The 25086-nt window shown below is 38.9% G+C and overlaps 1 protein-coding gene and 1 long non-coding RNA gene across 3 annotated transcripts in view; one reads left to right on the top strand and one right to left on the bottom strand.

Annotated features, from left to right (window-relative positions):
* The window catches only part of LOC109032555 (uncharacterized), a 40747-nt gene extending 25656 nt beyond the window's left edge, over positions 1-15091 (top strand). For both annotated transcript variants that reach the window (XM_019044743.2, XM_019044752.2), the window contains 5 exons: positions 2122-2312; positions 3752-3909; positions 4676-4850; positions 7089-7289; positions 9096-15091. In XM_019044743.2, the coding sequence (XP_018900288.2) occupies positions 2122-2312; positions 3752-3909; positions 4676-4850; positions 7089-7289; positions 9096-9490 (1120 nt within the window). In that variant the 3' untranslated portion in view covers positions 9491-15091. The remainder of the gene's footprint in view (positions 1-2121; positions 2313-3751; positions 3910-4675; positions 4851-7088; positions 7290-9095) is intronic.
* On the bottom strand, positions 4707-23836 carry LOC140224672 (uncharacterized). The gene is made up of 3 exons (XR_011899922.1): positions 22192-23836; positions 20968-21152; positions 4707-4831 (listed from the first exon to the last, which is right to left on the bottom strand). It is a non-coding gene; the product is annotated as an uncharacterized lncRNA (long non-coding RNA).
* Between the last annotated feature and the right edge of the window lie 1250 nt (positions 23837-25086).

Below are 25086 nucleotides of genomic sequence, written 5' to 3' on the forward strand. Positions count from 1 at the left end.
ACCGTCAATTCATGTTCTTTACACCTGTTGTCACCAGAGGACGTTACATTGAACTTCTCGGTACATTGACAATGCAGCGTTGTTGAATGTTGAGGACATCACCGCATTACTGCCGGCGCGGCGGAGAAACACAGTTCAAGTTACTCTATCCCGAGAAAAGAAATCGTCGATCGAAATGGAATTTTTCACTCGCGATCGATGAGTAGATGACCACTTGGATTACATTTTGCAATGAGGAACCACTATCTCTGGCTCTCCCATAAAAGCACATATCTGCATAGGGAAAGCAATGGCATGTATGATGTTTCTAAAATGGGCCGGAGATAGCGGTTCCTTATTGCAAAATGTAATCCATTTGTTCTACGATTAACATGTACACAGGGGTTGAATGTTGTCGGCACTTTTGCGCGGAAATGCAACATCGATGAATTGTAACTGCACCATCGTCCAATCAGAAGGCTTCAAACACACTGAAATGCAGTCGCGAGTCATGTTGAGCACACTTAAGCACGTCTACTTTTTCAGACAATTTACGACCATAGATCTTCAATGTAAATGAAAGGTTTAGCTTATCAACCTGTTCAGTGAAATTTTTGGAAAAATAGATGTTGATTATTCCGATCATATAAGATCTCAATCTCAACTACTTAAAAAGTGCAAACGGAGTATCCAAAACTCTTTTTTTATGCACATATCTCTAGATCTAGATAAATTTTCATCGCAGCACAAAGTCTTCAACTAAAAATGGAGCCTCGAAATGCCTTCAAATGGGAGGGTAGACAAAAGATGGTACTGCAACGTACGAATCTATAACTTAAAATATCTTTCTACTGTTCGTAAAGAAAAATTCAAGAAATTTTTTTTTCATAATTATCAGTGAAAGATTCCAAAGCTTTGCATTTTAAAAGCTTTGAGAATGCTTAATCTTAGCTTTGATCAATTTTTGCGGTTTGTTTACATCCTGACATGGTGCTTTCCAGCATTTTAATTTTGTAAGTTTTGCAACGGAGATGAAGCCTCAGTTGATACGAGACACAGGCCTCCCAAGAGGTCTTATCTCTTGTATATGTCATATTAGCTTCCGGAGGAAGGGAGCTGTGAAGGGTGCAGAGTCAAAAGGGCTTAATTACATCTCAAGTAACATATTTACTAAAGAAATAATACATTTACTTTAGAACGGTCTAGAAATCTCCTCAAAAATTTGTTTCAAATTTTGTTTTAAGAACAAAATTCCCTGAAATTTTTGATGTAAAATATGCATTTTTAATGAATAAACAAAATGTACGTTAGTTTTATTATATCAGTTTTCTGAAAAAAAAATGGACGAAAAAACTAGTTTTTGATCAACATTTGTTTCATAGCTCGATGTTTGCTTACTTTCGCATGGATTTACCTTAAATTGACAATTGCTTGAGAACTGAGTGAAATTTAGATGAGAGCCAATACACTGTGGTAATACATAATTTATAAATGTATTACTCACATTGGGTTTTAATAAAAGCCGCGTCCTTTCGGTTACATAGAACCATTATCAAGGCGAATGGACAACCACAACAATTTTAGCTCCATTTACCTATTCTATTACCTACATAGGTATTGCTTAACATAATTTACCTTCTTGGCTACATTAGTACCTAAATTATGTAGCCAAAATTGAGGGTCTTGGAGGAGAAGGCGCACAAGTGCAGTCTTTGCTATTTCGAGAAAAACGTGTTTAAAATTTCTGAATTATATGAAACCTTATGACAGAACAAAAGTTCAAATTTACATTTTCATGCTTAAAAATTGAATTTTACCGGGGAATTTTTCACGGATTTTATTTCAACCCTGAATTTATTTGAAATCACTAATAAGTCAATTTTTGCTGTTGAAAACTGCACTTGTGCGCCTTGTCCTCCAAGCCCCTCGATTGTTGTTTGTACATTCGCATCGATGATGTTCCTGTGTAACCGAAAAGCCTCGGCATTTATGACAACCCAATGAGAGTAATACATTTATAAATAATGTTTCATCACAGCGTATTGGCTCACATACACACATTACATGAAATTACATTCTGTATATAACGGTGTTCAGCCCAGCGTGTTTATTATAAAGTTCATTTATTTGGTCTTGATACAGGGATAAGAACGTGACCTTATATTCGATAAAGCACAAGATCCTAGGATTTTTCAAAATGTCTGGTCGAAACCCAGGAAACTGGAGCGACGCAAAGCCTCAGCACAAAGAGATGCTGAATAATGTGCTGAAGACGATACCTGTTTCTGGTGTTGAGGATGCCACCGAGAAAGTTCAGAGTTACTTCCCTTCGTGTAAGTCAGAATTTTAAGATTTATTATAGTTTCCCGAGTCAAAAATATGAAATTTATAAATGTGAATGTTAAAATGTATGTATCATTTTGTGATCCTCGGTAATATACGCCTTCAATATAAAGACAGGCACAACGCATATCTTTGCCTCTGAACGTGAGGCTTTACATTTAGCAACATCACCCAATGTCACCAAAATGTCACTGAATCGTTTACTGGAACTTTTGAATAGTTTCTCATGCGTTTTATGATTACAATTTATCAATTTTGATAGAATACACCCTAGAAAATCAAGGCTGTTACAATTTGTCGCTCCAAGCCCCCATTTGTTGTTATTCTCACTAACTCCCCCGAGATTGAAAATGCGATACAATTAATTGAGTGTATTTGTGCAAAAAAATTATCAGCACCAATTGAACGCACATTATGTGTTCAGATTATTTAACTTTACTGAAAATTGGGCTAAGGAGCTAGGAAATAAGCACTTTTGTTGTTTTAGTTTTCACCACTGATCTTAGCAACAAACGTTGCTTCTTCAATCGAACAAACTCGCTTTTCAAACTAACCAACAGCTTCCCTTACCTTTTTTTTTGCAAGTCTTGAATGCATTGAAAGTTTAAATATACTCTGGATTTACCGCCGTGCTAACGAAAACCATCAGTGGAACGGCTGCAATCGAGTATGCTGTAATGAAGCTGAATTTGGAAAATTAACGTGAATAAAACAACATGAAGTTGCGAACCAACCATGCTTGGCCATACAAGCCATGCAATGCACATGTAATTTTTTTGTTATTCTTGAAAAGTTCTAAACATTCTTTTCTCATAATACACGATTCTCTTCCCTGCAGTGCCGTGGCGTGCTTTGCGATATATCGATTGTTATGCTATTTAAACCTATGGAAAAGGATCGATAAACAGGGTGTTCGCAGCGAACACCTTAATAATCGATTCTTCACCATAGGTTTAAATGGCATAACAATCGATACATCGCAATTCACGCCACGCCACTGTATCCCTAGGGCGAATAATCCTCCGTTGCCATAAAATAAAAAGAGCATGGCTTCTTGCTACTTGCTCCATGCAAGGCACAAAAACCCCTTGTCCAGACAGAGAGTCAAAGACCCTGCTAAAAGGGCGTAAGAGATGTAATTTCGCCATTACTTCAAAGAGGCCTTTGCTGCATGCCACCATAGTGGCGAAGCGTGAATGATCGATTATCGATATTTCCCCTTTTGAAGCTATGGTGAAAAATCGATTGTTAAAGTGTCCGTTGCGGACACCATGTTTATCGATCCTTTTCCATAATTTTAAATGGTAGATCAATCGATATATCGCAAAGCAAGCCACGCCATTGCATGCCCCCTGGTTTAAAGCTAAAGACCGGGCAGTCTGGCGATTTTACGACGCTCATCTAATAAAATGAGGATTTTGTGTTGCAGGTAGCGTGCCAACTGACACGGATGAAGAGTTATGGAATAATGGAAAAATGATGAACCTGGTGTTCAATGTGAGCTTTCCACCCCCTGCCCCTCCACTCAATGCCATCAATGGAACTGCCACTTTGGTCACGGGAGCCAAATTGCGACTATATTTCAAGGTAAGATTTCATGCAATGTAGCTCCGTCGATTCCAGTCAGTTATCCATAAATTGGACCGCGCTAAGCGGAAAGGAACCAAGCCACATTAGCAACCGCCAAATTTAACATGGCGTTGTAAATTTTTTCACGAATACTATTTTGCGGATTTTGGTGCAACTTTCCGTTAATTTTCTGCATATGTCGGAGGCGAATAGTAAAACCAGGCATTTTGTCAAATGCCTGGACAGATAGTTAAATATTTACTGTTGAATTGAAATTCTGATTATTTTCCTAATTTTAGATGAAACGTAATTCATTGATCCTGCGAGAAAGAATTATCTGTAAAAATGTGCATCCTAGAATAGTTTTCTAAACGATTTTTAGTTCCTGGATGTCATTTGTCTTGAAGTGTGTGAAGCTTTTCACACATCATTTTATCATCAAGCCACGGCAATATGCAACTCAAGGTGATTCGACGGTAGCCATTTTTTGTGTTATCGAATGCAATATTTTTCCTCTAAAAAAAACCCTGCCTTTATCTCGTTGAATTACTTTGTCAAATTTGGTACCTGAATGTGACAACAGAAGTGCGACCCCAAAATTCGTAAATAATGAAAGTAGCTAAGATTTTGGAACGAATCGATGCGATATATCGCACGTCGCTCTGACACAAAAAATGGCAACCGTCAAATCACCTTAAAAAATAAATAAAGTTGAAAATTGATCCTTTTTGTTTCGCACATGCACTTGATTTATACTTACACAGAGCGTAATCTTGTTCTGCAGGCCAATTCATCGATGACACTATCAGAAAACTGCTCGCAAACAGCAAACGATGATCGAAAAGCTATCAAATTTTGCAGTGTCCGAATTGGTGAAACTGCAGCCGGAGCTGCTGAAGATAGACAGTTTCGGGTCTCCGTTCATAGATATACGAAACCTCTGAAAAAACAAGAAAAAAGTAAGTACATTAAATATAGACTTACAATGTTCAAATTGACATTAATATTCGACGAGGACACGTTTCAAAATGAGGGGCTTGGAGGACAAGGCGCATAAGTGCAGTTTTATGAGAAAACTGAGGTATTCATGAACTCAACTAAAACTAGTTCGAAAGTATATTCTGTCAAAATTTCACAGCTATTTAACTTTAAAGAATCTAAAGTGAGTTCAAACTTCCTTTCCGCCACGAGGCACCCGCCTGTAATTTTGAAACTTTAAACGCGTTCTTCTCGATAGCAAAAACTCCACTTATGCATCTTGCCCTCTCAATTGGCAAAAAAAAAAGCTCCAAATCTTTCCTATGGTGATTCTATGTGATCTAGGGCCGAGATTCACCGCCACGCTGCGCTGTCTCGAGGTTCACGTCTTTGAAACTTTTCCTGCATTAATTCATCGCGGTTCTCTCTACATTCTACCGTGCTAAGGATAAACGCCGTATGAACATTCGAGAGTTGCCGAATTTCTCCAGATACAACATGCCCTTTTGAGGAAAGTTATTCTTATTTCTTCTTGAAATTTTCAGATCTTTTAGATAAAATTGCACACATAATCATTTGAACATTTTGAAGCAAAACATTCAAAACGTTTTCAGTGAATTCGGTTTTTATTGAGAGGAATCTGGCAACGCCTGAAGGCTCCTACGGCGTTTTTCCTTAGCACGGCAGCATTGCGGCCTCCGTCGTCGATGATAAAAATAATTGTTCTAAAATGTGCTGATTGATCCACGTGAATTATTCGAAAGACTAAGGCGAAGAAATAATCATAGAGTGGCGTGGAAAAGAATTACTCATGAGCAAGGTGCAGGGCCGGATTAAGGGGGTGGCCACATGGGCCACGGCCCATGGCGGCGAATTCAGGGGGCGGCGAATTTTGCAATATTTTTAAATGCAGGTATGAAAAAAATCGGATTCGGAAAATAAATTACCAACGAGAAAAGGCGACAAAATCTCTTTTTCGTGAGAGTATAGTAATTTCTAATTTGTCGTATTTCGGTGATACAAAAGACTGCGCACCTTTAATTAGTTGAGTTAAGAGAGAAATCAAACACGTAATTTGGCCTGGAGCGGCGCGGCGCAAAGAGAAATGATGACGAGGACTTGAGATGAAAAGGAGAAGCCCTCGACGCGGCGGGGCGGTCGGCATGTAACACATATTAGCGCCTACGAGACTGCATGAATACTTCACGCATTGCGTCAAACACAGTACGGTCAACGCAGCGGTCGGCGCGGCGTGAAATGCACAGTGCCTACAAGGCTACATGAATACTTCACGCATTGCGCCGAACACAGTGTGGTCAGCGCGGCACGGCGCGGCGGCGGAAGTTAAAATCATTAATCCACATTTATGTTTGTTCTTTCATAATTTTTTCGTTCATTTCTCATGAATGGAAGGCCTTGTCCCCACAGAGATAGGTTTACGGAATGGAATTTTCGCGCGAAGTTCCGCGAACTTTTGCTATTAGTGTTGACAGGGCTTACGCAAAAAATGTGTCCAACACGAGTAAACGCGTCTTATGCACCCTTCTCCCTCCGGCTCGTTCACGTGATGGTTTTTATTGATGTTTCAAAATGAATGAGAAGAGGGCGGCAAAATACAGGCGGCCCATGGGCGGCAAGTAGGCAAATCCGGCCATGGCGAGGGGGCACAAAATAAAAAAAAGTATCTTCGAGGGGTGTGACGGTTTAAAATTTCTGGAACGCGCGGGGAATCGCCCTTTTTTAGAGATTTAGGTCATGAAGAAATCAGTCTTGACATTCTCTCCTTCGGCCACGCCTTTGGGACCGAGTTTTGTTCAGCCATTTCCGCGGCACTCTAAAAATGGGGGGGGGGGGGGGCACTGGGACCCTCATTTGGACCACATTTCGCGATGAGGAACTACAATTTCCGGTTCATTTAAGAGACGATGGATGTGCCACTTGTTTCCTATATATAGGGGTGTTTTAATGAATGCGTTAGGAATTGTAGTTCCTTATTGCAAAATGCGGTCCATTTCGTCGCTTGGCTGACATAAGGGCGTAACTACACATTGAGATGAGCCCGGAAAAGCATTGAAACGTATGGAAGACAGGGTTCATTTCATAGGACAGTTACGCCCTTTTGTCAGGTAGGCGACGATTTGATATGACCTATGAATGTGTTTCAAAATTGCCCTAGGGACTTCATTTGACTAATGACTTTATACATTTTAAAATTTTAGCGAAGAGGACAATCAGTCTATTAGACAGTCGGATGGTGACGCTGGGAAGTGAAACTTTTGCTGAATTCGACGTCAAAAAGGCCGCTAGAGCGTGGGGGAAGTCAAAAAATTTCGGCCTCGCTGTTCAAGTTGAGGATTTAGCAAAAACCACCCTCCCGGCTGATAGTTATTTTGTCACGATGAACTGCTCCAAAGAAGCACGTAAGTTTTTACCCCGTTACACTCCTTTTAAATCGTCGTCCCTCTGACGCAAGGACGTATCTCAACTCCCAGTGAGCATAAGCCCTGTTTAACATGTAAATCTATGCTATCTGGGGTTCAAGTGGAAATCTAGGTACGTCCTTACGTCAGAGAAGCGACGAAAAAATATTTTCGTTTTTAAAAATTAAAATTGATAGTCCTGTATTTGGAAACACGCTGGAGTACTGGGTTTCATGAAGACTGCATTTCTCAACAAGGAATTCTGCCATGATGCTGTAAATGTGAAAATTACAAGTTTACAGTACAAACAACTGAAAACAGTTTTTCATCACCTAATGTTTTTGTGTACAAAAAGAGCATGATAGAATAATTCTCATGTCGACCTGCAGGAGAAAAGAAATTGTACAGTTTACTAGCCGAAGTCCCTTATACTCCCAAAGCCTTTCAGGGAGTTGGCACACCCTCATTTCTTCTAAAATCCACTGTCGCCACCCTTTCACTGGGCCTCCCCTTCGTCTCCTCCCGGGAGGAACCGGAACCCGATCAAGCATCTTCTTTGGCAGCCTTTCGTCCTTAGCACGGCAGTATATTAACACAAGATTCTGCGAGCTGATTATTGAAGTCTACAGACAAAGCTATAGGCAAAAAGGACATTGGGAGCTTTGAACGATTTTATTGGTTGAAATGTATGTTTCCTGTAGACTAAGGGAGAAAATGATGGACTAACTGTCAGGTTTCTCGTGGGTTGCCGTTAGCTAGTCTATTACCTACCATTTTTATCCATTGCAACCACCCGCTTCCACCAATGGAGAATTTGCATGCAAAATTTTTATTGCTTCATCTGAAAGTACTTAAAGAGCTGATTTCACAGTATTTCCTATGGTTTTTTTCTGTTATGGGAAATAGTATGAAAACAGATTTAAAAGTGAGAAAATGCACGGCCTAGTGTCGTCATCCGGCGGCATTTCCCATTTAAACACATGTATGTATTTCAGTAAATCAGATCATTCGGTCATATCTTCTCCAAGAATTGTTCAAATCATGAACCAAGGGTACCCTCGTGCTCAGTTCACTCAGTAGTTTCCACTTGAACACGAATTTCATCAAATTTCAGACACCTGCAAATTCTCCATAGGATCCCTCCTTATCCCCTTTGTCTTCTTTGTCTATAGCTTTGTCTATCAATTTCAATAATCGCAGCACTCCCCACCCCCGCTACACCTCCAGCCCACCCCACCCCCGCTACACCTCCAGCCCACCCCATCCGCCCTACTCACCACCCGCTTCCACCAATAGGATCCCTCCTTATCCCCTTTGTCTTCTTTGTCTATAGCTTTGTCTATCAATTTCAATAATCGCAGCACTCCCCACCCCCGCTACACCTCCAGCCCACTCCATCCGCCCTACTCAACACGCGCTTCCACCAATAGGATCCCTTCATATCCCTTTTGTCTTCTTTGTCTACAGATTTGTCTATCAATTTCAATAATCGCAGCACTCTCCACCCCCGCCACACCTCCAGCCCACCCTATCCGCCCTACTTACCACCCGCTTCCACCAATAGGATCCCTCCATATCCCTTTTGTCTTCTTTGTCCATAGCAAAAGAACAACTTAATTTGGGGAAAAGGCTGCAAATAAAATTTATTTGCAGCCTTTTCCCCAAATTAAGTTGTTCTTTTATTATGTGTATTTTGGCTGATTAAGTTGTTTCTCATTCTGTATGGTTTGTCCATAGCTTTGTCTATCAATTTCAATAATCGGAGCCCTGGTTACATTTTCTTACCGTGTGTTCTTTCTTGCCTAGGATCAGCGATGCCGATGCCGGGGTTCGTGCTGGACGCGACGCGGGAGGCGTCCAACTCGTCGTGGGGCTCGGAGTTCTACCCGACGATGTACCCGACGCTGGACGTGACGACGACGGAGATGAGCGAGGAGCAGCAGCAGAAGCTGAGCCTCGAGGAGGCGCTCAGGAAGCTCAACGCGAGCGGGATCGCGGCCGTGCGGAGCCCGAGCCAGGCCTCCTCGGCGGGCGCCGCGTCCAAGCGCAGCGGCGGCCCCGCGATCAGCCTCTACGAGCAGGAGAAGCACAAGCTCCGACACCAGAAACAGCGCAAGCTCATCGAAGCCGCCGCCACCGCCGAGACCCAACCCGACGCCACCGCCCCCAAACCCCTCCACTTCCCAAAGTTCGCCTCGTGATTCAAGCCCTCGAAGCCACCCCGCGAGGGATCGAGTCAATGGGAGAGGTCCGACAAAGTTCGGAAACTTTAAACGCTTATGATTCCGCCTATACTGACGGTGTAAGTCGGCAATCACATAAGTTGTTTGCGGTGTCTAAGAATCACCGCCTCTATAATATTATTTTAAAGGAGAACAAATGGACATCATTTCTTGAAGTTTTTGCAAAATTTTCTTGACATAGAGAAAAAAAATCACAACAGTTTTAAAGAATTGTCGTTGAGTGGCTTCCCGTTTAAAAAATGAAGTATGACAGGAAGTCTGCGACGTCGCAAACCGAGTTATGTGATTGCCGACTTACACCGTCGATATGTCGCAGGCAATTAGCAATCGCCGGCAATTTGCAAGCGGTTCACATTTTGTTTCAATATATCGCTATATTGCGGATCGGCATCATGCAACTTTTAAAGTGCGTAGTCTTCAGAAGCATCAGCTAGGCTTGAAGCGCCTTCATTTTTTGCGATACTTCACGCTTTGTCTGGATGTTAGTTTAGTTGCCTGTCCGGTCTCAACCCAACTAATGTCACGGAGTTCACTGCACGCTCTTCTGAGTGTGCACATTCCAGTCATGTTTTTAAGGTTGGAAAGGTGTCTACTCACATTATAGGCAACATAATCAGCACTCTAGTCTTGTTCTTTTATTTTTGAATTATATGATTTTCTATATTTATTCACCCTTGGCTTGCAAATTGCCGGCGATTGCTAATTGCCTGCAACATATACAAACTTTAGGGTTCCAAAATTGGTTCCGTTGGTTTCCTCATAGAATTTTCTTCAGTAAGCACGCCTTAAAATTTAAAATGTGACGGAATAAACATCAAAATTTGCAGTTTAGTAAAGTCCGACCTCTTCTATTAACGCGATCCACTGTGCGCCCTACTGAACACAATCGTCATCACAATTATATCTGTAAATAAGTGTTGTTTTTTTTTACAATGTTAGTTTAAGTCCGATTCGGGCGCTGGTAAAAATGATAATAGTATGTTCCCACATAAAAGATTACGAAGCACGGAGCGAATTCCTTAAAATTTTCGAAGGAATCCGCACAAACGTTTTCTTGGAAAAAATTGAATTTCCCACTTAAATTTGGCAATAGCCAATGTGGCTTGGTTCCTATCTGCTAAACGCAGTCTTCATTTTGAAATTAGATACTTTTGCTCCTGACTCATACTTGAAGGCACCCTTCTGCATAGGGAAACTAACGGCGTTGTTTCGAAAATGAGCCATACGTTTCAGATCCTTATTGAAAAGTATGGTCCAATAATTTATTTTAGCTCTAAATTACCATTGGCTTAAAGTTACTCAATTTGCCTCGAAATGACTTGCATTGCTTCTATAGATTGAAGTCTGACTCTGCTGGCCAGAACAAGAACGCTGTAACTCCATTCTGTGGCGTGGCGCGCTTTGCGATATATCGATTGTTATGCCATTCAAACCTATGTAAAAGGATCGATAATAAGGGTGTTCGCAGTGAACACCTTAGTAATCGATTCTTTACCATAGGCTTAAATGGCAGAACACTCGATATATCGCAAAGCACGCCACGTCACTACCTTTGTTCCATTTTCCCCCAACGATGTATTCTATTGCTAGACAACTTGCGAAGCTTCATCTCGTTTTTGTCCAGAATTACTGCGTTTCAAGTTATTAAAACAATACAATGAAGAAGGAAGGAAGACGGGAAACAAATTTTCTTTTGTATATGTGCTCATTTTGTCTGAAAGTAAGATGCAACATTGTGAATGGAGTTATACTGTTCTCACTGTGGGCGACAGAATTTAACTAGGTTTAAAAGTCAGTTTAATGGTTGGAATCTTCAATGTAAGAAAATAGTATTATTGTTTATATCGGTGAAGCTGTTATAAGCTGGCGTCTTTGTTTCCTTGAGGGTGAATCAACACCGGAAGTTAAAAAAACATCGAGGTATAGAACATTTTTGGTAAAATACTGCTATCGCTTTCAAGTTCTGAAAAAACAGTTTGTGTGTGAGGGTGTGAATGTGAGCCTAAGGGCTCGTTTCAATTGGTTCTTCACAAAAAATTTTTCTTGACAATCCCTAAAGAAATTTTCCAAATGTATAATATTGTGTTCGAAAGGTTAATTTTTGGGCTAGGCCCAATGAACCCGTTATTTGTCTGAAACTCAAAATGAAACCAGTATTTCAGCGAAATATGTGCAATATTTCGATTTTTGACCTCTTCCGCTGTAGATTCGCCTTAAGTGAGTTTCATCTCTCTTTCGGACACAAATGTTATTACATGGCGTTTTTGGCTATCATCAAAGGATTCTTAATAAATTAGGCAACTGTTTTTTTTAAATTACTAGTACAAGGTTTCTCGCTTCTTCTTCGAGAGCAAAAGGCACTTTTCTGTGTCTGATGCCTACACAATCGGTACATCCGACGGAAAATTTGTGTCCGATAGATAAATAAAATCCACTTCATGTTAAAATGGACCAGTAGATAAGGTCTGGAAAATCAAAAACTACGATAGCTAGATCCCTAAACCAGGCATCTAAATTGCAGGGTTCTAAAATTTCCTAATATACCTACTATACTGTCAAGAGGAAAACGAATCAAGACTTTGCTTCGAAGTTTTCTTACATTTTTTCTCCTATTCAATAATTTCAGGCCCTAATTATTTGTATTTTTCATCACTCCTAAACTTAAGTCTCAACACGTAATTCGGTGGAGATACTATTTTTAAAATATAGCAACAAAAGCAAACTATATACAGATAAAATAAGTCTCTTTTTTGGAACTTTCAGTGGAAATTTTCATCTTCCTAGAGATGTTCAGTTGCTCTTCCCTCTTGTCTAGAACTTTGTCCATGACCTATTGCGTTTATGTTTAAATTGAGACAGTATTCTCATTCTCTGCAGAGCTTTACGCCTAAGTCACTAATGCCACTCCCCCAGACGGCTCACCAAAAAATTAATGCATATTTGTCAAAAGCTCTCAAAGGGGGAGGAAAGAGAGGGTGGAACGTGATAACTAAAATTTCAGCTTCTTTTTTCCAAGCACTGACGAATTTTATAAAGGAGCGAACAGTGCCCTTGAGGACGCGTTGCACCACTCCAGTCCTGCTCTCCTGAAATTGCAATCTTAGAACTTTCACCCTCAAAAGAAAATTACGTTCTTCGCAGGTTGGGAAATATTCAGTATTATTCACCCTGCAAAATGTTTTGAGCGCGAGTACACGACTTTCATTTATAGTTCAGAGGTTGTTGCTCAAAACCCATCCATGTCCTGACTAAAGGTATTACACTGAATTGTATCAATTTACTCCTCATCTTGTCAACTGGTCCTTTATAATGTTATTATATATGTATGTAAGAAGAAAAGAAAAGAAAAAAACTATGTATCTAAAATGTCAAGTTAGCAACATTGTAAATGTGAGTTTATTAAGTCAGCGGAATGTGAAGTAAATTTCGGTAATCGGAATGGAAATTACCGAGGTTTTTTAATTCGGCCAAAATAGGTTAATACATTTGACTGAAGTTTTATGTAATGCAGAAATCTTACAAAGTACCTCTTTGTAGATAGAGAAAAGCAAAAAAAAAACCATTACATTAACTCAAACACCCTTGAGATGAGGCATGAGTATCTCATTGAAGGCCCTCACAAGTGACACTGTTGAGCATGACTTAGTCGTGACTGACTTTGAAGGACCAAATTTGGTTCTGATGGTGCAATTTGGTGCCAAATTTTGATAAGATTTGTTTTTAAATTGATTTTTAACGTTTTGCTACATCATAGCTTTCCTTAAAAAGGTTGGAAATGGACCTTCAATTGAGACTCGTTGCTAGCTTTTTGAACCGAATCTGTATAGCGTTTGTGTTTAATACGCTCTAATGTTTCGACCTTAAGAATCAGATCGTAGTTCCGCGCTTTTGACGGAGAATTGAAATATTACAAATGCTCTTTTGTTTCGATGAGATAACGAGAGGATAATTGAAAGCAAGATGTCGGTGAAATTTTGACACTAAAAATTGGATAGGTACGATTAAGAAGCGTCGACTTCGTTTACGACTACCTCAACCGAATTTACTCCCGAGCTTAAGAGGAGAATATAAGTAAAGAGAATTTTACTTTTACTTTAATACACGCCTAGACTGAAAAAAAATTAAACAGAACCGATAACAGTAGATAACAGCCACGATCGATTTTTCATTCGGCCGAGAAAAACTTTGTAGAATTAGGATGAAATTATGTTACGTGTAATGCACCTTATATTTTGTGTAATGCATTATGATGGAAGTTTACATTGTATTGCAAAAGAGACATCAAAATGAGCTAGGAAGTTATACCTTATGATAAGATGTATGTCAAGTTACTTCAATTATTGGTAATATCAGCCATACTGGACTAATGGGCCTGTTGCAAACTTTTGCTAGAGCAGAATGAAGAGTTGTTTCCTATAGATAATGCCTCAAAAATCACGATGAGCGCATCGGCAAAGTCTGAAATGCACTCATAACTTCACAATCTGCGTAAGAAATTTGCGTTATTTTGAGCTTCCCGCTTCAAAAACGATACTACTGCACAGGTGAACATTTTGTTAGAGGAGTCGCTCCATCGTCGGCAATATTCATCATGGCCGACGCTTGCGCAGTTCCTCGCGTAATTCGAGGTGAGTTCAAGGTCAATTAAGGCGGGCGAGGAAAATATGAACGTAAACACGCCGATTGTTATATGGTTTAATCCTGTTCAAGTGTTATCTCGTCCCATCACACGTGTTTTGGCGGACTGGCGTCGGCCATGATGAGTATTGTCGCCAATGGAACGACTCCTCTAACAAAATGTTCACCTGTACCGTAGTATCGTTTTCGAAGCGGGAAGCTCAAAAAACCGCAAATTTCTTACGCAGATTGTGAAGTTATGAGTGCATTTCAGACTTTGCCGATGCGCTCATCGTGATTTTTGAGGCATTATCTGTAGGAAACAACTCTTAGTTTTGCTCTAGCAAAAGTTTGCAACAGGCCCATTGTAAGCTGATTTACCACCTATTCTTCGGAAAACCTGAGGATTAATTCTGCCTTTCAGCATTGCCGTGATGGCCGTAATAAGGCAGAGTTACTCCTGACAAAATATTCTTTTGTAAGAAAACTCACAATTTTCTATTTTCAAAGAATTAAAAGGATATAAACTTGCATTGCCAACATCCCCGTTTTAATACTTTTTATTCATTCAATTCTGTATCTTGTCCTCTTATCTTCTTAAACCGGGTATTTTTAGTAAGTACCTCACCATAGAAATACTTATTATGCCTATTTACTGTTAAATCACATTTTTAATAATGTAATGTTTTCAACTAAATTGGTTTGCATCCTGTTTGTATAGTTCATATTGTACAGTCACGAATATTCGTGGAGAAGTAGGTATCCTAATTTTAATTATAAAATCTCAGATACGTAAATTTAGGTTTAACACAGATTATTGACTTGCTTATTTAAATGTACATACATGTAATTAAACTAGCTTTAATATTGTATTTTATTGTGATTTTCTGGCCAAAATAAAACTATATTTTTAATTTATCGACAATTCTGTGCCTTCTTCTTCCTCTTCTTCCTCTTCTTCTTCTTCTTAAAAAATTAATAAGAAGTACGGAGGGAGAATTTGAGAGTATCAAAAGAAGTATTGTACAAAAAATGTAATGCATTTAATAATTATTAGCATCCAAATCGGGTTTTTTCTTACCTAAAACTTTGTGAGGATCGTATAAAAGCATTAGCTTAAAGCACAGGGTTTAAGAAAATCTAAAATTAATCTTCATGGTGTAAGAGAATACCTACGAGTAAATTACCGATCATAAAAGCGATTTTTCAGAAAATCATCTCAAACAAAACTACTTTATAATAGATCGACATTTTTTATTATTAATATCGAAATATACATTAGAAAATAACTTACAGTAATGGGATTGGGGGAAAAATTCAAATGTGTATGTGTAAGGGTCTTCTTCAAACACATTTAAGAGACTGTCATTAGCCATGCAAGTGTGCCTCCAGCTAGTTTACTTACAGCGTTCAGGCTTGACTCTCTGAGTTTTGACAGCTACATTAATCCTTACATGTCTAAGCCGGGTCTAATCGACCCGAGGCCTCTTAAAAACAAGGGGCCCGTGGGTTGTATGGAGACGGTAAGTAGGAGCTTTGCTTTAGATATGAGTCTACAGCTACATTGTAAATAATGAATCAGACATTAAACTGGAAATGAAGAAAAAACTCGAGAGCCAGGGAATTTTTTTTACAACTACCCCCAGAAGTCCAAGGCCGGGTCAAATTAACCCCACTATCTCTTCTGGGAGGTATGGTGCCGATGCATAAGAGCTTTAGATTTAAAAAAATACATAGGACAAATACATAAAAAAATATTCAGACATCAAATTGCAAAAAAAAAAAAAAAAAAAAAAAAAAAAAAAAAAATTCCTGGTGTCAACACAGCCAAAGATAGGAAGGACGTATTTAGGCTTTGTTTATTTTTAAAAAAAAAATTTTCGCGAATCTGAGCAAAACCTCATTGGTAGCATAGAGCGATGCATTTCGAGTTCACGCCGCACGTCATCGCGCCTTCAATTGAGGAGCTTTCCGGAAAAAGGGCACATACCGAAAAACAAGTTGTGAGAAAAACTCATTTGAAGTTTTCATTCCTACTTTCTGGGCACTGATGATGACATACATCGGCACTGGGGCACTCATATCAACGTTCATTCACCCTAGAATGAATAACGATCATTAGTTAAACGTACACTTCTTTCCGTGTTGTGGGACGAATTCTTTAAAATTTTCCGTTATGTGCCCTTTTTCCGGAAATGGATCGGTGGTTATAGGTTTTGGCTTTCAAAACTTAATTTTCAAGACTTTAACGAGTTTCTAAACGAAAATAAATCATATCTTCGATCACGACCGTGCGGGTGGATCATTTTCGATCATCGTTAATAAAAAAGACAGCAAAACACGCGGAAAAAAACGAAAAATTCAAACCCACAAGAGACCATTAAAAATTGAATCTTTAATAATTACAAAATTTCACGTGTCACCGGTGCAACGCGTAAACAATCACTGCAACCCGATGATATTGCATTCAGTAGTAGAATCAGTGCGATGCATCTGTTGTGAGGGATCCTTACTTATATCGGTACCCATCACCTGCCTGCCTGCCTGCGCCCTGCGCGCTATCTCCTCAACATCGCGTCGCGGCGACCGTACCCAGGGGCAAATAGATGAAATACGCCTGACTTAGCCTCACAAAACTTGGTCTCTTAGCTCCAAAAATTGATCAATTAAGCTGAAACTCAGGAAATTTGTACATTAGGATGCGAGGAATCCGTTTCTGCCATTTTCGAAAAAGGGCACATACGCGTATGTGCCCCTTTTCCGGAATGCTCCTCAATTATAAAAATGCAACACAGACATCCATCAAGCACGAATAGTTGTGTCAGGCAAATTCTGAAATACGAGGAGTGATGCTGATTTGTTCTCCTTTACAGAAATAAAATAAGAGCGAACATTTTTAAAGATTGCAAAAAAAGGTACGTGGTTCGGGAGTTTACCGTCGAAGGTTTTTGTTGTTCATAGTTTGATTAGCCTGATTCTGTGAGGTAATTTTCTTTCCTAAAATTCCAACGATTCTTCCTGGAGAGGGTACGTGTACGTTGCTTCAATACTTCGCAGGGGCACGAGATATCGTAGCCTTTCGTCTGGCGTAAGGACGTATCTCGATTTAGGGGTGAACCCTAGAGAGGATGGGTTCGTATGTGAAACAGGGTTCACGTGGAAATTGAGATACGCCCTTACGTCAGTAGGGTGACGATATGTGTTTGTAGAATCAACTCCGAGATACGTATTTAAAGTTCTGCGTTTTTATGTGAATTACAGATTTTTCTCGACTAAAATATTTTGATAACAGATAAAAATCATCTACTGCATCTCATATTTGCAGCTGACTCAAAACCTTTTAAAATCAAGATACGTGGTTGCGAACTTTCGTCATCGAGATGTATTTGCATTTCCTGGTTTGATTCGAAAGTAAGTAAGGACACGAACCAATTCGAAAGCTGAAAATGTATTCTCAACAAATTATAATCCAATGCTAGGTCATTAATAAGTGCCAACTTTTGAGCGCGCCTCATTTTTTAACTCAGCCAGTCAGTTAGATCGAAGGCAGAATTTAGATTCCGGGACTAAGCCGGTTTTTATTTTAAAATGCAAATTTTTTGCTTCACCCCTCAGTTTCCAAACTTACGCAAAAATAAATACACGCCGATCTTGTTTACAATGAGGTCAATGAATTAAGGAAATGATTTCTTGCTCGACTAAAAATGATCATCTTCGTAACATATTGGTATCATGTCGCTACCAACATAGTGCCAACATTGTGCCGTGTTGGTACCATATCGGCACCATGTATACACCATGTTGTCGTCCATCCGATTATCTTTAGCGGAGAGAATCTACATTTATTTTTAAAAACACGAACCATGAAAATTAAAACCAGTGACCACTGTATTTGCTAGCATGTTTAGTCTAGTCTAGGGGAGTTTGCTTTCATTGAGTCATGAGAATTCGACCAGGTTAATTGACAATATCGTAACAGTGTCTACACAAAATGGGAGACGTATTTTTGATTCAAGGGTATATTATGGATAAAGGGTTCGATGAAACGATTGTGATTTTCAGGAGAATACGCGTAAAGTTAAAACACGAAAATGAATCTTATTACGCAAGCACAGATGAATTTTCAATTTTTATAGCATCGGAGAAGAAGCTCTATTGTTCAAAGGTTTTCACACACACATGCACCCAGCACACTACTCCCAGCTCATGCTGGGACTAGAAATCTAAGGATTACCAATACAGCAACTTCTTAATGTCAGTGCCGTGGCGTGCTTTGCGATGTATCGATTTTTATGCCATTTAAACCTATGGAAAAGGATCGATAAACAGAGTGTTCGCAGCGAACACCTTAATAATCGATTCTTCACCATAGGTTTAAATGGCATAACAATCGATACATCGCAATTCACGCCACACCACTGCTTAATGTCACTCATCTCCCTCATTCGTGACGACCTTCATTTTTTAATCAACAGGTGGTCTAAGAATAGACCTTCATTGACAGTTTAATCTCTTTGCGAATGCACTTCGAAGTTCATCGCTCTGTCCAATTTTTTCTAGTCGATTTTGATGACGTTGCGAATATTTTTAATTTTAATTTTTATACGTTCGTTTTTAAATATATTTATCCTTTTTATTTTTTATGACACTTTCCAGTTTTGAAGTATGAAAATTTGATCAGGATTGTGATTGCTCATGAAGACAGTCACTAAGAACCATAAGTCAAATAAAATTTGAATATTCACTAAGAAACTAAAAAAAGCCCTGTTAATTTTTTTAATATGCACCTCAAAACCAGGCTATTACAATATTTTAAATTTGAAAGGATTGATTTATAAATTAACTAGACAGCGCGAACTTGCGTGTTATGAACTAGATAATTAAATTAACGCGCTGATTGAAATTTCTTGCTCGGGCATCACAACCTGAAAAATCCAGCCTAATTGAGTGATTTCCTCACCATCTTGCATCAATGCTCACATAGCATACTAGCAGCGAATGTATGTACCTGTGACATTTCTGATTCCTAACAAGCTAGTCCACGTGGTCGAGCATATCGTCGATAATACTGAAAAACGCATATTTCGTTTGCGGTGTTTCAAAATCTTGTTCCCATTTTATTTTATTGAGGGACTGCAATCCAAAACTATAGCTTGAAATTTCCACAGGATATTCTTTACACGCAGACACACAAAAATTCAGATAAGTGCAGGGCCGGATTTATCTACTTGCCGCCCATGGGCCGCCAGTATTCGTTTTGAAACATCAATGAAAACCATCAAGTGAACATGCCGGAGGGGGAGGAAGGGGTGCAAAAGACGCGTTAAATCGTGACGGACACATTTTTTGGGAAAGCCCTGTCAACACTACTAGCAAAAGTTCACGGAACTTTGCGCGTAAGTTAAGTTTCGTAAACCTATCTCTGTGTGTACAAGGCCTTCCATTCATAAAAAATGAACAAAAAAATTATGAAAGAACAAACATTAATGTAGATTAATGATTTTAACTTCCGCCGCCGCGCCGCGCCGCGCCTCGCAGACCGCGCTGTGTTTGACGCAATGCGTGAAGTATTCACGCAGTCTTGTAGGCGCTATGCGTCTCACGCTGATCGCATTGTGTTTGCCGCAATGCGTGAGGTATTCATGCATTCTTGTAGGCGCTATCCGTTTCACGCTGTCCGCAATTACCGCACTGTGTTTGATGCAATGCGTGAAGTATTCGTGCAGTCTTGTAGGCGCTAATATGTGTTACATGCCGATCGCCGCGCCGAGGGCTTCTCCTTTTCATCTCAAGTCCTCGTCATCATTTCTCTCTAGGTAAAGTCCAGGCCAAATTGCGTGTTTGGTTCTCTCTTAACTCGACTAATTAAAGGTGCTGTCTCTTGTATCACTGAAAGACGACAAAAGTAGAAATTACTATTCTCTCAGAAAATTAGAGATTTTGTCGCCTTTTCTCGTTTGTATTGTTTTTCTAAATCCGAATTTTTTTTATACCTACATTTAAAAAAATTGCAAAATTTGCCGCCCCCAATAGATTTGCCGCCATGGGCCTCGGCCCATGTGGGCCGTAGATAAGTGTTAAAAAATGATGTTGCGTATTTTTCCTCTTAGATGTTGAATTGAGGGGCTCGGAGGTCAAGGTGCATAAGTGCAGTTTTTGCTATTTCGAGAAATACATGTTTGAAGTTTCGAGATTACATGGATCTCTAAGGCACAAAGAAACTTCAATTTTTAATGCTGTAAAATTGGAATTTGGGAAGGAATTATTAACGAAATATACATTCAGACAAAATTTACTTGAAATTATCGTAATTTCAATTTAGTAAAAAACTGCACTTATACGAATTTTCCTCCAGGCCCCTCAATTGTGACGGGAAGTCCGTAAGGTAACAAACCGGAACACGAGTTTTTGCAATCTCATCAGCAATATGTACTTTCTCATCCTATCTGAGAAAAGTGGCGATTCCTGAGAGTTGACCAATTTGAATTTTGTTTAATCCAATTTATGAAAAATAATCAAGATCATTAAAGGGTGCTTTCTCAACTAGAATGAATTATTTGAAATGATTTCGAATTGAGCAAAAACCTAGGAGGATTGTCAAGGCTTCAGAATTTTCCAAACTATCATAACTTTCACCACTTACACATGTATGCGGATATTGATTTATTGAAATTCGTAAACAAATCTATAAACATGCAAAGAAGTTAAATAGGAGATGTAGCGCTCCTATTGGTGGAGGCTAGGGGTTTCATGGAAATAAAAGGTAAGTACTAACTAAAAAGGTAGGTAGTAAAAGGTACTAAAAGGTAAAGACTAACTTTGTCTGCAAACATGATATTATTCCGTAATCTCCAGAACCTCAGAGTGTGGAATATATGTCCATCAATGGAAGTGTAAATGTCAATCGCTTTGTCAATCAGTCTCGATATTCAACCAGCTGATCTTACATTTTCGGACGCGACGAATATCGTTGACATTAATCACGCGTACTCTCATTTCTAAGCTGTAACATGAATGGTTTTAAGGCAATAGAGTATGAATGAGCGGGCCTGCTTTGCAACACACTCCTTGTCTTCTGAATTCGGTTGTTATGACTTTTCGCTCCACGTTGAACGGTGAATTTGGAAATATCTCGAGCAAAAATGTTTGCAAACATTCTTCTGAACAGTGGTCTTCATGTCTCGAGTATTTTAAGTTCCGGGTACTAAGATCTCTTCTTCCGTGGACAGTTTCATGATTTGTGAATGAAGGTAAATCTACAGGGGGCGTAACCGAACATCGACATATCGAAAAAATTTGTCTAAATGTTAGTTCCACTTGTAATTTTGGGCAGAAAACGGATCAATTAAGCATAGAGAGACATTACCTAGCTGATGACCTTCATTCAATTTCCTTTTATGTAAAAGCTGAATCAAAGTCAATAGTGCGCGAATACGAAAATTTACCGCTCTATTTTATCATTCGAATACATTAATTTAGCAGTAGTGGATCCGTTTTCTGCCAAAAATTTTAGAAGAAAACCAGTAATTTTACGAAATTTGTTTTAATGTATCGATGTTTCTTTTCATCCAGATTAGACTTACTTTAAATTTTATCTCTTTTGAATTAATGATGTCCACCAGACTAGGTCCGTTGCTTTTATGCTTAAGTCCACGCCGAATGTGACCAGATCAATGAAAAGGGGGCTTGTCTCCCAATAGAAAACTTCCTTTACTTTTTGCAAATGCGTGGAAGAAGAAAATCTGGAGATTTTGGCGCCTAAAAGCTTGAAGAAATTGAGGAGGATTGTCTCGAAGCTTCAAGAAAAAAGCTCCTAGGTTTTACAAAATCATGGTTACAGCTTTTGAAAATATAGTTAAGGAAAATTGTCTCCAAGAAGATAGGGTCCCTATTCAAAACTCCTCAGGTCACAAAAAGTCCATGCATGCGCTTATTTTAGAGTGCGTCAGAGGATCATCTGTCTTAAGTTGAGCATTGAATGTCAATGGAAGAATCAAAATGATCTTCTGTTGGACTCTACAAATATAAAGACGTTAACTTACTTGCCGTGGACTCAAGTAATTCAATTTCTCGTTTGTAATAGAGGTGTAAACACTTAAGTGCAGGAGATTCAATAATTGGTTGTGCTGCGGCTTTAGAGCATCTTTCACGCTTGAATGGCCAAGGCTTCTTAAGTTTTTCGCGACATCACTTGCGCTCTACTCCAGAAACCGCAAATGAGAGTTGCACAACGGTCATTTGCATTCTCAGATGATTAGACTTTTCACAGGGGTAGCATTAAAATCTGCTGTGACTCCTCACTCTTCCTGACCACAATTTTCTTCGGCTTTAATGAGTGTAAATACGTTGTTGTTCTTCTTTTGAATTCAAACTGCGATGTACTTACAACCAGTGCCTACGATGATATTTTTTATGAGAGTTTTTCACTTAAGAGAACAGTTGCTACGAATGGAGACAATTCAGGGGCTTACATAACAAGGCGCATAAGTGGACTTTTTGCTATTTCAAGAAATATATGTTTAAAGTTTCAAAATTACATGGAGCCTTTTGTCGGAAAGGAAGTTTAAACTTACTTTTTGATTATTTAAAGTTGGATTTTTGCGATTTTTTCACAGGATATGTACTTTCAAACTAGTTTTAGTTGAGTTCATGAATGTCTCAATTTTTTCAAAGACTGCACTTATGGGTGATTTCACGATAACAGGAATAGTTAAAATATGAAATACCTGAGAAATAAAAGTGCACCAATTTTAACAGGATTTCATTACCTCATTCTAAAGGTATTAAACTTCCTTTTTCCAGCTTTGGCACGCTCTATTTTGATTCAGTGCAAAGTTAAAGTGATTGATAAACAAGCCATTGAATCAGGTACTTATCAGCGCTTCCCGCGGGACTGCTGGAGGTCCACGCAAACATGGCGGCCCGGCCAAATTGCGTCGGTTACGTAACAGACACAGCGTAACCGACACTCAAAAATGTAAGATTAAAGATGATACAAAAGATGAAACTTGGCAATTCTTGAGTTATGAGGTGGAATTAATGCTGCCTTAAAAGTTTTCTAGACTTTGGAGACTTCGTTTTAGTTTAATACTATTAAATTGAGGTTTTTGCGTAGTGAGGAATTAGTGCTACACACGTAAAAATCACTGGTTTTCATAATAATTTAAGTTTTCATGGTAAAAAAAACTGACTTATCAGTAATGGTTTTGTTAAGAAGACTTCAGCGAACAATTTGATGGCAGTTTTGAAACTCCTGACTCCATCTGGCGAGATAAACACTGCACTTAATACAACTGCAAAAATTTGTCGCCAAATGTGGCGACATCTCTTTCTTATGACTTTTCTCGCTCAATAATAAACATTTCAGTTCAAACTGGCAATTTTCTTGAACACTAGAGTCTCTTTTCAGCAAATATTGCCAAAGAGTTCATGATCAGTACTGATATGTTACCGCAAATTGCTCTTTTGCTTCAAAATCGGGGTTGGCGACGCGTAACCGACCGGACATTTTCGGCCTTTAAAGTCTCATATTATTAAATATAATAATATTTCATCATATTTTTTAGCATGGATAGGTGCAGGGACATCATTCCTATTGATTAATTAATTTGGTTTTCAATCGTTTTGCCCTATGTCGTTCAGAACCCACGGCGACACGACTATGCCTATTATCGTGAAATCACCCTTATGCACCTTGTCCTCCAAGCCCCCACGAGTGCAAATGCCACGCGGTGGTGCAGTATCTCGGTTTGTGACGTGCAGACTTCTTGTCATTCTTTATGTTTAAAATGAAAATAATACTGAACGTTTTTTAAAAAAAAAAAAAAAAATCTCCCTGATTTTTCTAATCTGTGTGAAGAATAATCTATGAAAATGTCAAGCAATAGCGTTGGTTTGTTCTCCTTCGAAAAAACAAAGTGCAGGTGGAGATTTTATATAACTACTAACAAAACACGCCTCCCTCGAGTATCACCGTCGAACTGTAAAAGCACGAACAGTACTCGGCAGGAAGAAGTCGCGTGTAACCTCCTAAAAATCATGAAAGTCGGTGCACTTGTAAGTGAAGTGCAGCTATTTTCGACAACAAGACTTAATTAGGTCGATTAATTCATTACAGAGAGAGAAGAAGAGGCGAATTTCATGGGATGCAATATTTTTATAGAGGACACGTAGAGTAAAGACGTGGTAAAGTTACCCAGGAACTAAAAACTATAAAGTGTTGTAGAGTTTTTACATTTTCCCCCAGAAAAAATATACAAAAAATTATGAATTTGTGCAACTTTTATTGGAAGTTTTTCAAAGTTTTAGTAAAAATAGATACCGATATTTTCCAAAGACAGTGGAGAGCTCAAATTCAGAATGTTCTAAAAACACTTTTAAATTTCCCAAAAAAATCCCCCGGATAAGTTAAATGTGCAATCTATTAGAATAAATTGCGCCAAAGCTCCTTCATCCACCTTAATTATTCCGCTAAATTCGCCTTATAATTACACAATCGTGAATATGCAATAAATATTTCTTTTGTTAGGATGTTATGAATGTTTTATCGTTCAGGTTCAAGTGGTATTGTTAGGTTAAACACTGTATACCTTGAGGTAGGACATTGTCAACAATGAGTTGCAGGAATGAGGGGAAGAAAATCAAACTGACACAAAGCGGAGTGAAGATAGTGCCAAATTTGATTGTGACCTCGTTTTGATCTTGAAATTAGTTGCGGTACCTAGAGAGTAATTCACGCGCCGACGCGGTAGATCGCAGTATAATATGTTCCAGACAGGACAATCAAGATGTGTATAGTTATAAAAATCGATGGGTAAGTCGAAAAATACGTGATGTTTAACACCTTCCGCTTTTGTTCCTTTTTTGAAGGAAATACAGCCAAGATATCACCCTTAATTTTTCTGCAAATATTTATTAATAGATGAAGACAATTCACA

Source organism: Bemisia tabaci, chromosome 5, assembly GCF_918797505.1.
Source record: "Bemisia tabaci chromosome 5, PGI_BMITA_v3".
Taxonomy (NCBI): domain Eukaryota; kingdom Metazoa; phylum Arthropoda; class Insecta; order Hemiptera; family Aleyrodidae; genus Bemisia; species Bemisia tabaci.